The sequence below is a fragment of the Excalfactoria chinensis genome, chromosome 7 (assembly GCF_039878825.1).
Source record: "Excalfactoria chinensis isolate bCotChi1 chromosome 7, bCotChi1.hap2, whole genome shotgun sequence".
Taxonomy (NCBI): Eukaryota; Metazoa; Chordata; class Aves; order Galliformes; family Phasianidae; genus Excalfactoria; species Excalfactoria chinensis.
The window spans coordinates 3,066,014-3,077,500 of NC_092831.1; the positions used below are offsets into that span (position 1 = coordinate 3,066,014).

The 11,487-nt window shown below is 52.5% G+C and overlaps 1 protein-coding gene across 3 annotated transcripts in view; it reads left to right on the forward strand.

Moving 5' to 3' along the window:
• Positions 1 to 1,268: 1,268 nt before the first annotated feature.
• The window catches only part of ZEB2 (zinc finger E-box binding homeobox 2), a 107,427-nt gene continuing 97,208 nt past the window's right edge, over positions 1,269 to 11,487 (forward strand). The window contains exons 1-2 of one of the 3 annotated variants that reach the window (XM_072341166.1): positions 1,269 to 1,410; positions 3,950 to 4,087. In XM_072341166.1, the coding sequence (XP_072197267.1) occupies positions 4,015 to 4,087 (73 nt within the window). In that variant the 5' untranslated portion in view covers positions 1,269 to 1,410; positions 3,950 to 4,014. Of the gene's footprint in view, positions 1,411 to 3,378; positions 3,573 to 3,599; positions 3,840 to 3,949; positions 4,088 to 11,487 lie in introns of those variants that run through there. The other 2 variants (XM_072341167.1, XM_072341168.1) reach the window with 2 other exon arrangements.

The window sequence follows — 11,487 nt, forward strand, 5'->3', positions numbered from 1 at the left end:
AAAGTTGTAACCTCAGGGAAGTTCGGCTTTGCGGGTCGGGCCGGGCCGGGGCAGGAAGAGCCCAGCGATTCCTATCTGTGAACAGCACACAGACACTGTAAGAGTTCAGCACGTTCGGGTGTGTTTTGGCTTCTTCTTTTTTTTTCTCCCCCTTCTTCTTCTTCTTTTTTTTTTTCCATCAGATTTAGCTGACTGTTCAGATAACCTGGATGAGTGCTGAAATGAAAGAGGGGGGGAAAAAAAAATGCCCCAAAAGAAACGCGTGAGGATAAAAATAAAACGGCACCCAAACGAGCAGGAATCAGCTCGGAGCTTGTTCGCAGTGCCCGCACTGAGTTTAGTTTCTAAGCGTTATGTTAGGGTAAGTTTTACCCTCCGCAAACAGCCCCAGCTCTGGAGGGGCCGGGTTCAGGATGCGGCCCAGAGCCGGGAATCCCGTTACGGTGGAGGGGGGGGGGGATGGAGGGGGGGGGGGGGGACAGGATCCGGCGGGGATCCCGCTATGGGGGGGGCGGGATCCGGCGGGATCCTGCCGGGGGGGCGGGGGAGCCGGCAGGCAGCACGCCTGGGGGCGGGGGATCCCTTCTGCGGGGGAGGGGGGAGTGAGGGCTGAACGAGTCGGAGGGGGGGGGGGGGGGGGAGGGGGAGAGGGGAAAAGTGGCAATGGGGTGGGGGGATGCAATGGGGAGGGCTGCGGGGAGGCAGCTCTTGTGGGGCAGAGGGTGTGCAACCCCCCCCCCCCGTACAGCCCGGTTGGGGGGGGGAGGTAGAAGATGCACGGAAGGGGCAAAAGCTGCAGCCCCGAGGGGTAAAAAGCTGCAGCCGGAGTGGGGGGGTTGGGGTGGGGGGTCCGGTCTGCGGCCCGCGGGGAAGGAGCGCTGCGGAGCCGGGGGGGTCCGCGGAGCGGCGCGGAACGGAGCGGGGCGGGGGGCGGGCGCGGGGCGGGGGGCGGGCGGGAGGAGGTGGAATTGCATTTCTGCCGCTAAAGCGTTCGCGGAGACTTCAAGGTATAATCTATCCCAGATCCTTTCCCAGAGAGAAACTTGGCGATCACGTTTCCACATGATGCTCACGTTTGGTGCTCTTCAATTATCCCTCCCCACAAAGATAGGTGGCGTGTGTTTCAGGGTCTCTCCTCTCGCTCCTACAGAAAAGAAAAAGAAAAAAATGTCATTAGAAGAGGCGTAACACGTCAGTCCGTCCCCAGGTTTGTGTTTCCTGGAGTGGCAGAAAGAGATCAGTCCTAACCTGCCCAGCAGGAATAACGGTCCTTCCGACAACTCTTTGCGAGGCTTTTACAATTTCTCCAGGAGCTGCATCTCCCTTCACCTTTTTCTCCTCCACTTCGCGGCTTCTTCATGCTTTTTCTTCTCACCATTTCTGGCCAAAACTACAAACAAGACTTCGCAGGTACGTTCGGAATTTAATTCCATTTTCTTGCCTTTTTTATTTGTTTCTTTTTTTTCCCCTTCCCCTTCTTTTTTTCCCCCCCCTCTCTCTCACACCACCTCAACCTCCAACGGGCTCGTTTAATTTCGATAGCATTTTTATTTTTATTTTTATTTTTTATTATTATTTTCAACCCTTTGCTTTCTTTCTGGCTTCTTCTTATTTGGGGCGATATTCTCCCTTTTTCTACCCGAACCTGAAGGCGTTTGGCTACCTCTCTAAAGAAGGACGAGCGGGTTGGGGGTTCAGGGCTGAGCCCCCCCCCACCCCATTACCTGTCAGCCAGGTACAGGAGGTGCCTTTTGCACATCAGCTCCAAAAAGTTTGAGTGCCAGGAAGGAGCATCGCCCTCCTGCATTCAAATATCTCCATTTCTCTGCCTCCCCTTAGGCAGCCTTTGCTCTTTTATTCGTGGCTTCGCCCCAAAGTTGCTGTATACCTGTTCGTGCTGCAGCCCGGCCGGGCAAGGATGTGTTTCCCCAAACAGAAAGTTTGCTGTTTTGTCTGCTTGCTCGCTTTCATTTCTTTCTTTTATTTCGCGGAGCTGGGTGAAGTAGCACCTTAGTTTCTGGGATCCTAAAGCAAGAAGTGAAAGTAGTGACTGGAACTTAAAAGTCGTTTACCAAAAAGCGAATATATATATATGTAATAAATAGAGATAAAACGCAAGGGACTCATCTGGGAAAGAAAGTGTTGTCGAGATGTGCGGGTTTCAAATTATGGACAACTTTTGGAGGCAGGCTGAGGAGCAGGAGAGGCAGTGAAATGCATTTAAAACAATTCAGCCCTGCTCGTTTTGCATGCAAACGCCAATTGCCGAGACAGGCTCGGAGCCCGCTCGGTCCCTGTCCTCGCACTGCTGCAGCTCTGCAAGGGGATGCCAGCATTGCCCCTCCAGCAGCGACTTTAGCAGCAAATGCTAAAGTTTGCAGCACATTTCTCAGCCCCATCCATTCACGGGGTGATTTCTCCTTGCCCAGACTGAATCCTTTGCATAGAGCGTGAGGAGCCACGCTGACCCCGCACGGGCACTCGGTGGGGATCGCCATCCCTTTACCTGATCGAGACACGCGGGTTTGGGGACAGCAGAGGGTTGGGAAGAGTTGAGGCATGGAAGGAAGGAGCAGCAGCAGCACGCTGCTCAGCTCAGCCCTGCTGGGAAGCGCCAGCAGAGTGAGAGAACACGAGGGAGGGGAAAAGAATTAAAAATAAAAATAATAATAATTAAAAAAAGAAGAAGAAGAAGAAAACACTTGGCTAGGAAAAAAAAAGGAAAAGAAAAGGAAGCATTCAGTCAAGGAATTATTAAAAACATATAATAATGTAAAAGTCCCAATGCTGGGGAAGACAATAGATGAGAAGGCGAGAGGGGATCCTGCTCAGGAGAGCAAGGGTTAATTGCCCTTGTTTTACAGTTTGCATCTGTTACATCTTTTATAGCCCCTGTTTAAACTAATCCTCGAGTCAAAGCATCTTTAAAGCTACAGCATCTTCTGCGGGGCGGACCGAGCCTCGGCAGCGGGATGGCAGAACCAAACGCCGCTGTGACAGATAGGGCTCAGCACGCGCTGAGTGTGGGTCCCAAAGTTTACAAGTTAAAAACAAAAATAACAATAAAAGAAAGAAAGAAAAAGAAAGAAAAGAAAAAGAAAGAAAACAACACCACGAGCTGAACATTCTGACAGCGGTGGTTTTGATTTCTGTTTCTTTTCTGGGGGGGTGGAGGGGGGGGGAGTTGTGGGGTGGTGGGGGGGGAGAAAAATGTCACTCCGAAGCTTTGTTTAAGCGAGGGGCAGGGGAAACCCTGAATATTGTCAAAGTGACTAAAAAGGTGACAGAGGTTTATAATTACACTGCTAGGGGGAGGGGAGCTCGGCGCTGCGCTCTGCCCCAGAAGGACGGGGAGAGCCATGTTTCCCTCGCTCCTATCACTTCGCCGGAGTGCGCTTGGAGAGGGAAAATAACAGGAGAGGCGGCAGGAGGGGAGAGGGATAGCGAGCAAGTTCTAATGTCACATTAAAGTACTTTTCGGAGGAAGCGGTCCGCCTAGCATTGAGTCAAGCAGCCTACTGTAAAAGCCGCGCATTCCCTCATACGGTCATGAGTTATGACTCACTGGAGATGTAATTCTTGTCTCCCTCCGATCTGCTTTGCTGGTGCAACACACGCACACGCACCCCGCGCGCACCCCCCCGGCAGCGCACACACACACACACACACACACTCGCACACACGCACACACACACACACACATACAACACACGCACGGAGCGCGCAGCGCGCACCGCGGTCCCTAAAGCGGGTGCGGAGCGGAGCCGCCCGGCTGGGAGCGAGGGGGGAGCGCGCAGCTCCGTGTCCCACCTCCCCCCAGCACGGCAAAGCGTCGCCGTGTGCGTGGATGGGTTCTTTTTCGGGTGCAAATTCGGGTCCCCGTTGGCGCCCTGCGTTTAAATGGGATATACCAATGCCCACATTGTCGCTGTGTTTGGTTGTTACATAGAGTCTGCGTGCTGCTGAATCAGGGAGTCGAGTCCATGCGAACTGCCATCTGATCCACTCTTATCAATGAAGCAGCAGATCATGGCGGATGGCCCCAGGTGTAAGAGGCGAAAACAAGCCAACCCCCGGAGGAAAAACGGTAAGCGGCCCCCCCCGAGCAAACTTTTTTTTCCCCGGCCGGCGGCGGGGGGAGGCCGGCGCTCGGCGCGCTGCTGCGGCTCCGGCCCCACGCGGAACGTCCCGCGGAGGCTGCGCGGCCCGCGGAGAGGCTGCGGGGCCGGAGGCTGCGGGGGGAGCGCGGGGAGAGGGGTAATGAGAGCGAGGAGCGGAGCGGAGCTGCCCGCGGCGCCGCGCCCCAAACTTTGTCGCGCGGGTGCGGAGCGCGGCGGAGGAGCGCGGCCGGGAGGAGGAGGCCCGCGGGGCCGGGAGCGGTCGGGGCCGTGCGGCGGAGGGTGCGGAGCGAGGGGCGGGGGGCGGCCGGGCCGTTGCCGGCCATGGGAAAAAGCGGCAGCGTGAGAACCCCGAGGCACCGAGTTAGCGCCTCTCTGCTTTTTTTTTCTTTTCTTTTTCTTTCTTTTTCTTTTCTCTTTTTCCTTTTTTAATTATTGTTAGAGACTCGAAAATGAAACTTCCTGCACCCTAATAATTAATAGCCCCCTCGAACTGAGTGCCCGGGGTTGCCCTTTCCTCTCACTCCGCGGCCGCGCAGGGCCGGGCTCAGCGGGACCCGCTGCCCCGCTCTGCTTTGGCGGCCCTTCGGGGCTCCCTCGGCCCGTATCCCCCGGCTCTTTCCCAACCCCCCCACCCGGCCGCACCCCCCGGCCCCTCTCCCACCAACTTTCCTCCTTCCGAGGAGGCACTGCTGAACCTGAACCCGTAACGCTCCAAGCTCAGCGACTTCGCCCCGAGTGCGGAGGTGGGGGCGGGAGGGGTGCCGGGGGGGTGAGTGAAGGGGGGGGGGGGCAACAACAACAACAACAACAACCCCAAAACAAAGACAAGAGAATGTTGATTAGAAACAAATGATCCTTCCCCCCCCCTCCCCTCGCCTTCCCTTCCCTCTCTCGAGGTTGCGAGTGTGTGTGTGTGTGTGTGTGTGTCTTTTTCTTGTTGTGGTGGAGGCGTCGAGCCATATGGGGGAGTGATAGAGGAATTTTAGTCAGAAACTGTTCTCTGTGTTACACTGGCTTTTCCCTTTGTGTTGTCTTTGATCTATTTGCTCGGCTTAGTATTACCAAAAGAAGGGAAAAAAAAAAAGAAAGAAAAAGGAAAAAAAAAAAAAAGAAAAAGAAAAAAAAAAGAGAGAGAAGCCAACTCAAATAATATATTCCGAGCGGCTTCCCAAGGATCCGCTCCCTGTTATCGTTTTTTAAAGTCTCCCCCCTCCGCCGCCACCCTTTCCTCTCGTGTCTGTCATTATTTAAGGTGGTCCTCGCAGAGGAGACCTCCCCTTCCCCTCATCTCTGGGTAATTTAGGAGACATTAAAATTACACGTAATGTTTCCCTCTCCTCTCTTGTGTTTCCTCTGTTCTTTTTATTAAATGTTGGTTATTGATTTTCTGAAATCAATGTCTGTTGTGGGGCTTTTTTTCCCCTTACAAGTAGCTAAAGCACGTTGCTGATCAACTGGATAACAAAAGCTTTGTGTCAAGTAGCCTTTTTTCTTATGTTAAACAGTCATTTTTTGGAGAGAAAAAGAGAGCGAGATTTCAAGCGACGCATCCAGAAGTGCTCTTTCGCACTAAAGAATATTCTGAGTGTTTGAGGGGGGTTTATTCCGCTTCCTTCCCCTCCTCGCTTTTTAACAAGAGATTATTACTTTAGCGCGTTAAACCCATCACATGCTCAGAGCGGAGGGATGCGCCCGTGCCTTCCCCGCTTCCCCAACGGGAGCCGAGACGCGAAACCGACGCGGTGGAGCGGACGGCCCCGTTGGGTCCTCGCACTCCCCAATGGGGACACGGCCCGGGTCACCACGGCCCGGCGCTCCGTCCGAGGGCTCCCTCTTCTCCCCGCACCTCTCCAAAGTCGTGAGCCCAAACTTTCCTCTCTCTTTGGAAGGCTGAAAGCTCCCACCAACTTCAGCCCAAGCGCCGGGCACAAGGAGGGTTGAGCCGCTCTTGCAGCGTGCCCGGCCCAGGCAGGGCAGCGCTCCCCTCTTTGTCTGTCCTCTCTGTCCTCTTTGTGCTCCGTCCTTCGGTCCTTCCATTTATTTCTGAGTGGGAAATGCCCCAGGTCTGGGAAGCAGGTTGGCGAGCCAGGCTGCCTTGGTTTCTTCCTTTTTTTTTTCCATCTATTTTTTTCCCCTCTTTATTTTTCTTGCCCCCCCCCCCGCTCCCTCCAACCCCCCTCCCATTTTCTCTTTCTCGACAAGCACATGCCCGGCGCCTTTCCCGTGGGGAATAGCCCAGGATTTATCTGGCCTGAGTGGATTTTTCTCCTTTCCCGGATTCGTGGAAAAGATGTCACTTCTGAGCTCGTGTCTTTGCTGATAACACTCCAAAGGGTGATGCTTATCGAAATCAGCCCGAAATTCCTTAGAAACGAGACAGAACCCAACTCAAATTAAAAACCCACCAAAAAAAAAATAGAGAGAGAGAGAGAGAGAGAGAGAGATGGCCATCGGGGAAGCCGGAGCAGTGGGAGTGCAATCACATAGAAATGATGTGTGTGTGTGTGTGTGTGGGGAGGGGGGAGGGTTGGGGGGGAGGACACATCAGAATAAGGCAACTAATGGCTCAGCGCGGCGTGCGCCCGGTGCGCGCGTGTGTGCGGGGCTGGGGAAGGGGTGCGGAGCGGTGCGGCGGAACTGCGGCTCGGGGCAGCCCGGGGGAGCGGCAGAGGTTTGGGAAGTGGGGTCCTGAGGGAGGAGAGGAGCCCAAAGCCGGGTGGGGGGTGCGCGGAGAGGAGAGCCCAGGAATGTGGCGGGGCTGCGGGAAGTTCGGTCAGATGATTGCCGGCGCCTGACTCACTTCGTAGCACTTTCACTCGGGAGAAGTAGCGGCACGGGAGGAGGAGGAAGAGGAGGAGGAGGAGGAGGAGGGGGGCACGGGTGGAGATGGAGGAGGAGGAAGGCAGAGAACCCCTTTCTGCCCCTCACAGCACGGGCGCCCCGTAGAGGTGGGGTTGTGCGGAGTGCTGCGGAGCTGCCCCAGTTGTCCACGGGCCCAGAGCGCTGAGCGGGTCCACTCTCTCCTCCTTAGCGGGGCTGCTTTGTTCAACCCCCCCCTACCCTGACTGAAATAAAATATAATACAAAAAAATCCCGAGGAAAATGGGGGTGAGAGAAAGGGAAAAGTTGGCCCTAATTTCCTCCAAACTTTCAGCAAATAGCTCCCTTTGATTCCACTGCCATTTCGCTTCCAGTTGTAAAGAAAAGAGAGAAAGTTCAATTCTTTCAGGGCATCTGATCCGAGGGAGAGCGCAGCCCAAACATGATTACACTCGCTCAGAGCCCTCACCAAAAAGACTCCCACCCACCCTTCCTCTCTGCTGGGAAAGGGGGGAAAACCTCTGCTTCCCACTCGAACAAGAGCAGAAAGCAGCCTGCAGTGGTGGGAAGTGAGGCTCTCTGTCCTGCATGGGGAAGTTTGGGGGCACCCGATAGGGCTGGGGAGTGAGCAGGGGGCTGTGATGGGTGACAAGCAGGTGGCACACTCTGGGGTGGGCATCTGGGAGCACTCCTGTACCCGGGCACCTCTGCAGTGCTGTGAATCCGTTGCGAGCAGATTGTTGCCAGAGTGGCTGCTCGGGTGGGAGAAAAACGTGCAGCCTCGAGAAAAGCACCTGGAAATAGGTACTAAAAATGGATGTGGTCCATGCGAATGGCTGGGGAGTGAGGGGTGTGCATTTGGGTTCCTCTGTGCGGATCCACGGGAGCGAGCTGTAGCTGGGCTGTGTGCGGTGCCAGGGCTCAGCTGTTTGTTTGATGGTGAATTTGGAGGATAGCGGTGGATTTGGAGATGAGTGTCTGATTTTTGCCATTCGCGACCATTCTGTGCCCGCTGGGTTGCGTGCGCACAAGCTTCACCAGGAAACTTTTGGGGGGCGATTTCCGCTTGCTGCAAGAAAATACATTCGGTGCTGGGGAAAAAACGTATCTGAAAATCAAGAAGGGGAAGGATAAAAAAAAAAAGAAGGAAATAATTACAAGTTAATTATTGATAACTATAAAGCCAGCAGCCCAAGTTGGGGGGGAAATATCAGGGAGATGGAGATGGGAGCTCTCAGGACAGGCTGGTAACGTCCCCCCAAGAAAAATGTGTGTCCCTTTAGAGTGGGAAGAAGGGTGTTGATCCTTTTACGGCAGCCTCACATTCATTCCAAGAAATAGGAAATTCTTTGCCTCACAACACTTTTTGGCATCTGCATTATCCCAGTGCTTTTAAGGTGCATTTTCTCCTCTGTGAAAGAGAACTCTTTGTCCTTTTTTCTTCCCCCCCAAGACCATGGCTTCCCAAGGTAGACACTATTTTGTGCCTGTCACACAGAAAGGGAGTGCAGGTTTGCAGTGCTCACAGACAATTGATTGTCTGCCCTAATGTGTTTCATTTACATGTTTATAACGTCAATAGTGCTGGGGTGTCCACTGTACCATTCATTCCAGCATTCCCACAAGGGTGCAATTGTCTGAATGGCCAAGTCAGACACCTTTTTGATTGCTCTTTAGTTGTCTTTTTAGAGTAAGGAGAAAAAGGAGAGAAATCCGCGCTGCAGAAACACTAGTTGAAAATATCTCTGAATTAAACGTCACCATTAAAGCAGATGTGAGCATTAGACAAGCCATATATTTTAACTAAGGCTCTGGAGGTGTAAACAAATCCAGAGCAGAGGGGATGCTCGCCGCTCCTGAATTTTTCAGCCTTTTTATTGCTATCTCTTTTATTTTGCTGTTGAGTGGTTTTCATTTTCCACGAGTGCAGCCACCTCCTAACTCTGTACGCTTAGCTGCAGTTTGTGATTTCTTTCTATATATTCACGTGCCTGTGTTTATGCCAACAGCATCAGCTAGCTGCTTGGAAAGTCTACGGAGGGGGTATTTAGGCTGTGAGGAGCAGGCACTCAAAGAATAAAATAAGGGAAGGAAGGAAGATGCAGCTATTTCTTGATCAAGCAAGTTTAATGAAAATAAAAGGACAATGCCTCTCCTCCTCGAGGCGGTGTAACTTCCATAGCTGAGCACCAACTTCGCGTGCGCTGCTGCACCGCCGGCCTCGTGGGCTGCGAGCCGTCTGCAAAGTGTTCCTGGGAGTTCCAAAGTCAATAGGAGATCACTTTTGGAGGTGTGCTGCGCTGCTGCGATGAGCCACGCTGCTTTATCAAGGAAGGAGGGAGGCGAGGGATGATTGCCCGTGTTTCGTATGGCAGAAGTAAGCCTTGCGGCTTATGGAGAGCCATGTCTGGTGGATGTAGCCATGCGTGCGCACACACCTCTGTGTGTGGAGAGGGTGCCCGTGAGCACACGCACACACAGACAGGGCACATATAGGTGCACCGAAATACAACCGTGCCCATTCCAGACGAGATCATTTCCCCTCTAAAACTGACTCTGATCCCAAGCGCTGCAATGAATGCATGTGGACCCGTTCCGTGCCCGCTCTATCAGGGACGGAGCACCAAGTGGCTCCTGCTCGAGAGGTAGAGCGAAGGAAAAGTTTGTATATTTTTTTCCTTCTCTCTCTATAATTTCTTTGTCGTAATTTAAAGAAAAAAAAAAAAATGAAAAAGAAAGAAAGAAAAAAAGCCTGTTTGTGGAAAGGATTTTTTTGTGGCTTTTTTTTTTTTGTGCCTAACAGGGAAGACACACACAGTAGATGCACCGTTAGCTGAACCCCTGACACGGCGGTCTTTTGAATGCCTTAGGTATGATTTCACTTTCGCTCACATCAATGCTGACCTGAATGCCTTTCATATCTGATCCGCTGTGTCTCTCCCAGTAAACATCCCCTGAGGGGAGAACAAAGAAAGGAGCTCTTCTTCTTCTTAATCACAATTCAGCCCATTCACCGCCGGCAGGCTACATTTGCATTCTGCAACAGAAAGCCAAGATGAAAAGAAAAAAAAAAGAGAGTGAGAAGAGGGGGGAAAAAGCAGAAGGGTGGAGGCTGAGTAAAATAACTTAGGTGTTTGTAGCTGTTTGTTGGGCTTCCCCTAGTTACAAGCCTTATATAGATCCTGCTCTACCCAGCCTTGGCTCTTCTGACAGGCAGATAGTGTTACAAGATGGCATGCCTGTACTATTCATGGCCACTCGCTCTAACACTTGAGGTAGAAAGTGTCAGAGAGGGATCAAATTCTACTCGGAGAAGTCTGTTATACTTAGGGTCAGGTGTGTGTACTCTCCGCTCTTGACTGCTGCCTATTATTTTGTTTTAATTACTATTATTGTTTACTCACCATGACCTTGGGGAGCGGGGGCCAGGAGATCTCGGCCACCCCCGGGGCGAGCAGCTCGGCACAGATAAATCACCCTTTCCCCCCCATTTTTGGGGGGCTCCGATGCTTTTCCCCCTTCCCTATGAGGATGCTGCGGGCCGGGATCCCCAGGCACGGGGAAAAGCAGCGGCTCTACGGCCGCAGGAGGAGGAGGAGAGGATGAAGGCGGATCGGTGGAACTTTCTCAAGCCCGGCTCTCTCTCGTGGCTTCCCCCAGTCACGTCTATGGGCACTTTCCGGCCGCCCTCCCTCCCCAGATTTGTCTGTTTGTTTGTTCTTCCGAAGCTCTTCTGCGCTTTTAATAAGACAGTTCTGAAAATAAATAAATAAATAATAATAATAATAAAAAACCCGGTGAGCTCTTTGGTCGCAGCCACTTTTTCTCACCAAGAGGAGGTTTATTTATAACCGGATCCTGCTTACTGAGAAGTATTTAAGCCCTTTCAGGCAGAGCTGTCAAAATTTCCTGTGTTGTTTGCCTCTATTTGCAACACGCACAAAGTAATACACAGTGCTGGTATTGGAAGAACCAAGGCAGAGCGGAGATCTCAAGTGACAACTTTACAGTTCCACTATCTCCTGCCGACCAAACTGTCATTTTCTTCCAGAAACCACTTTTAAGACCCCTCACAGGTTTGGTTTGATTCTCCCCTCAACCCCCTCCAATAGCAAATAGATTAAAGGCGCTTGGGGAGAGCAGGGCTGTGCAATGCGGGCGGTGGGATGTCGCGTTTCCCCGTCGCTCCATGGCAGATCTCACCCATCAGGACTGCAGTCCCCGAGACGTTCCCGGTTGAACAGAAACATGTGACACAGATTCCTCATTTATTTTATTGTTATTTTTTACTGTTATTATTTTTCCCCTCTCCTTCCTCAGAAGATTTACAGAATTTACAAAGAGAGATTATCTCGACACCTTCCCACCCTCCTAACCACCCCCATGACCCAAGCGATGGAGGATTTAGGCAGATTTACTTCGGTAAACACCTTTGGACACTTGGGGAAAAGTAGGAGTCTGTTTGCAAAAGCAGGCTTTTGTGGAGCGAGGTGCTGGGTAATGCTTTACCAGGCAGCTGTGATATTAACCTACACGGGGAGCCCAC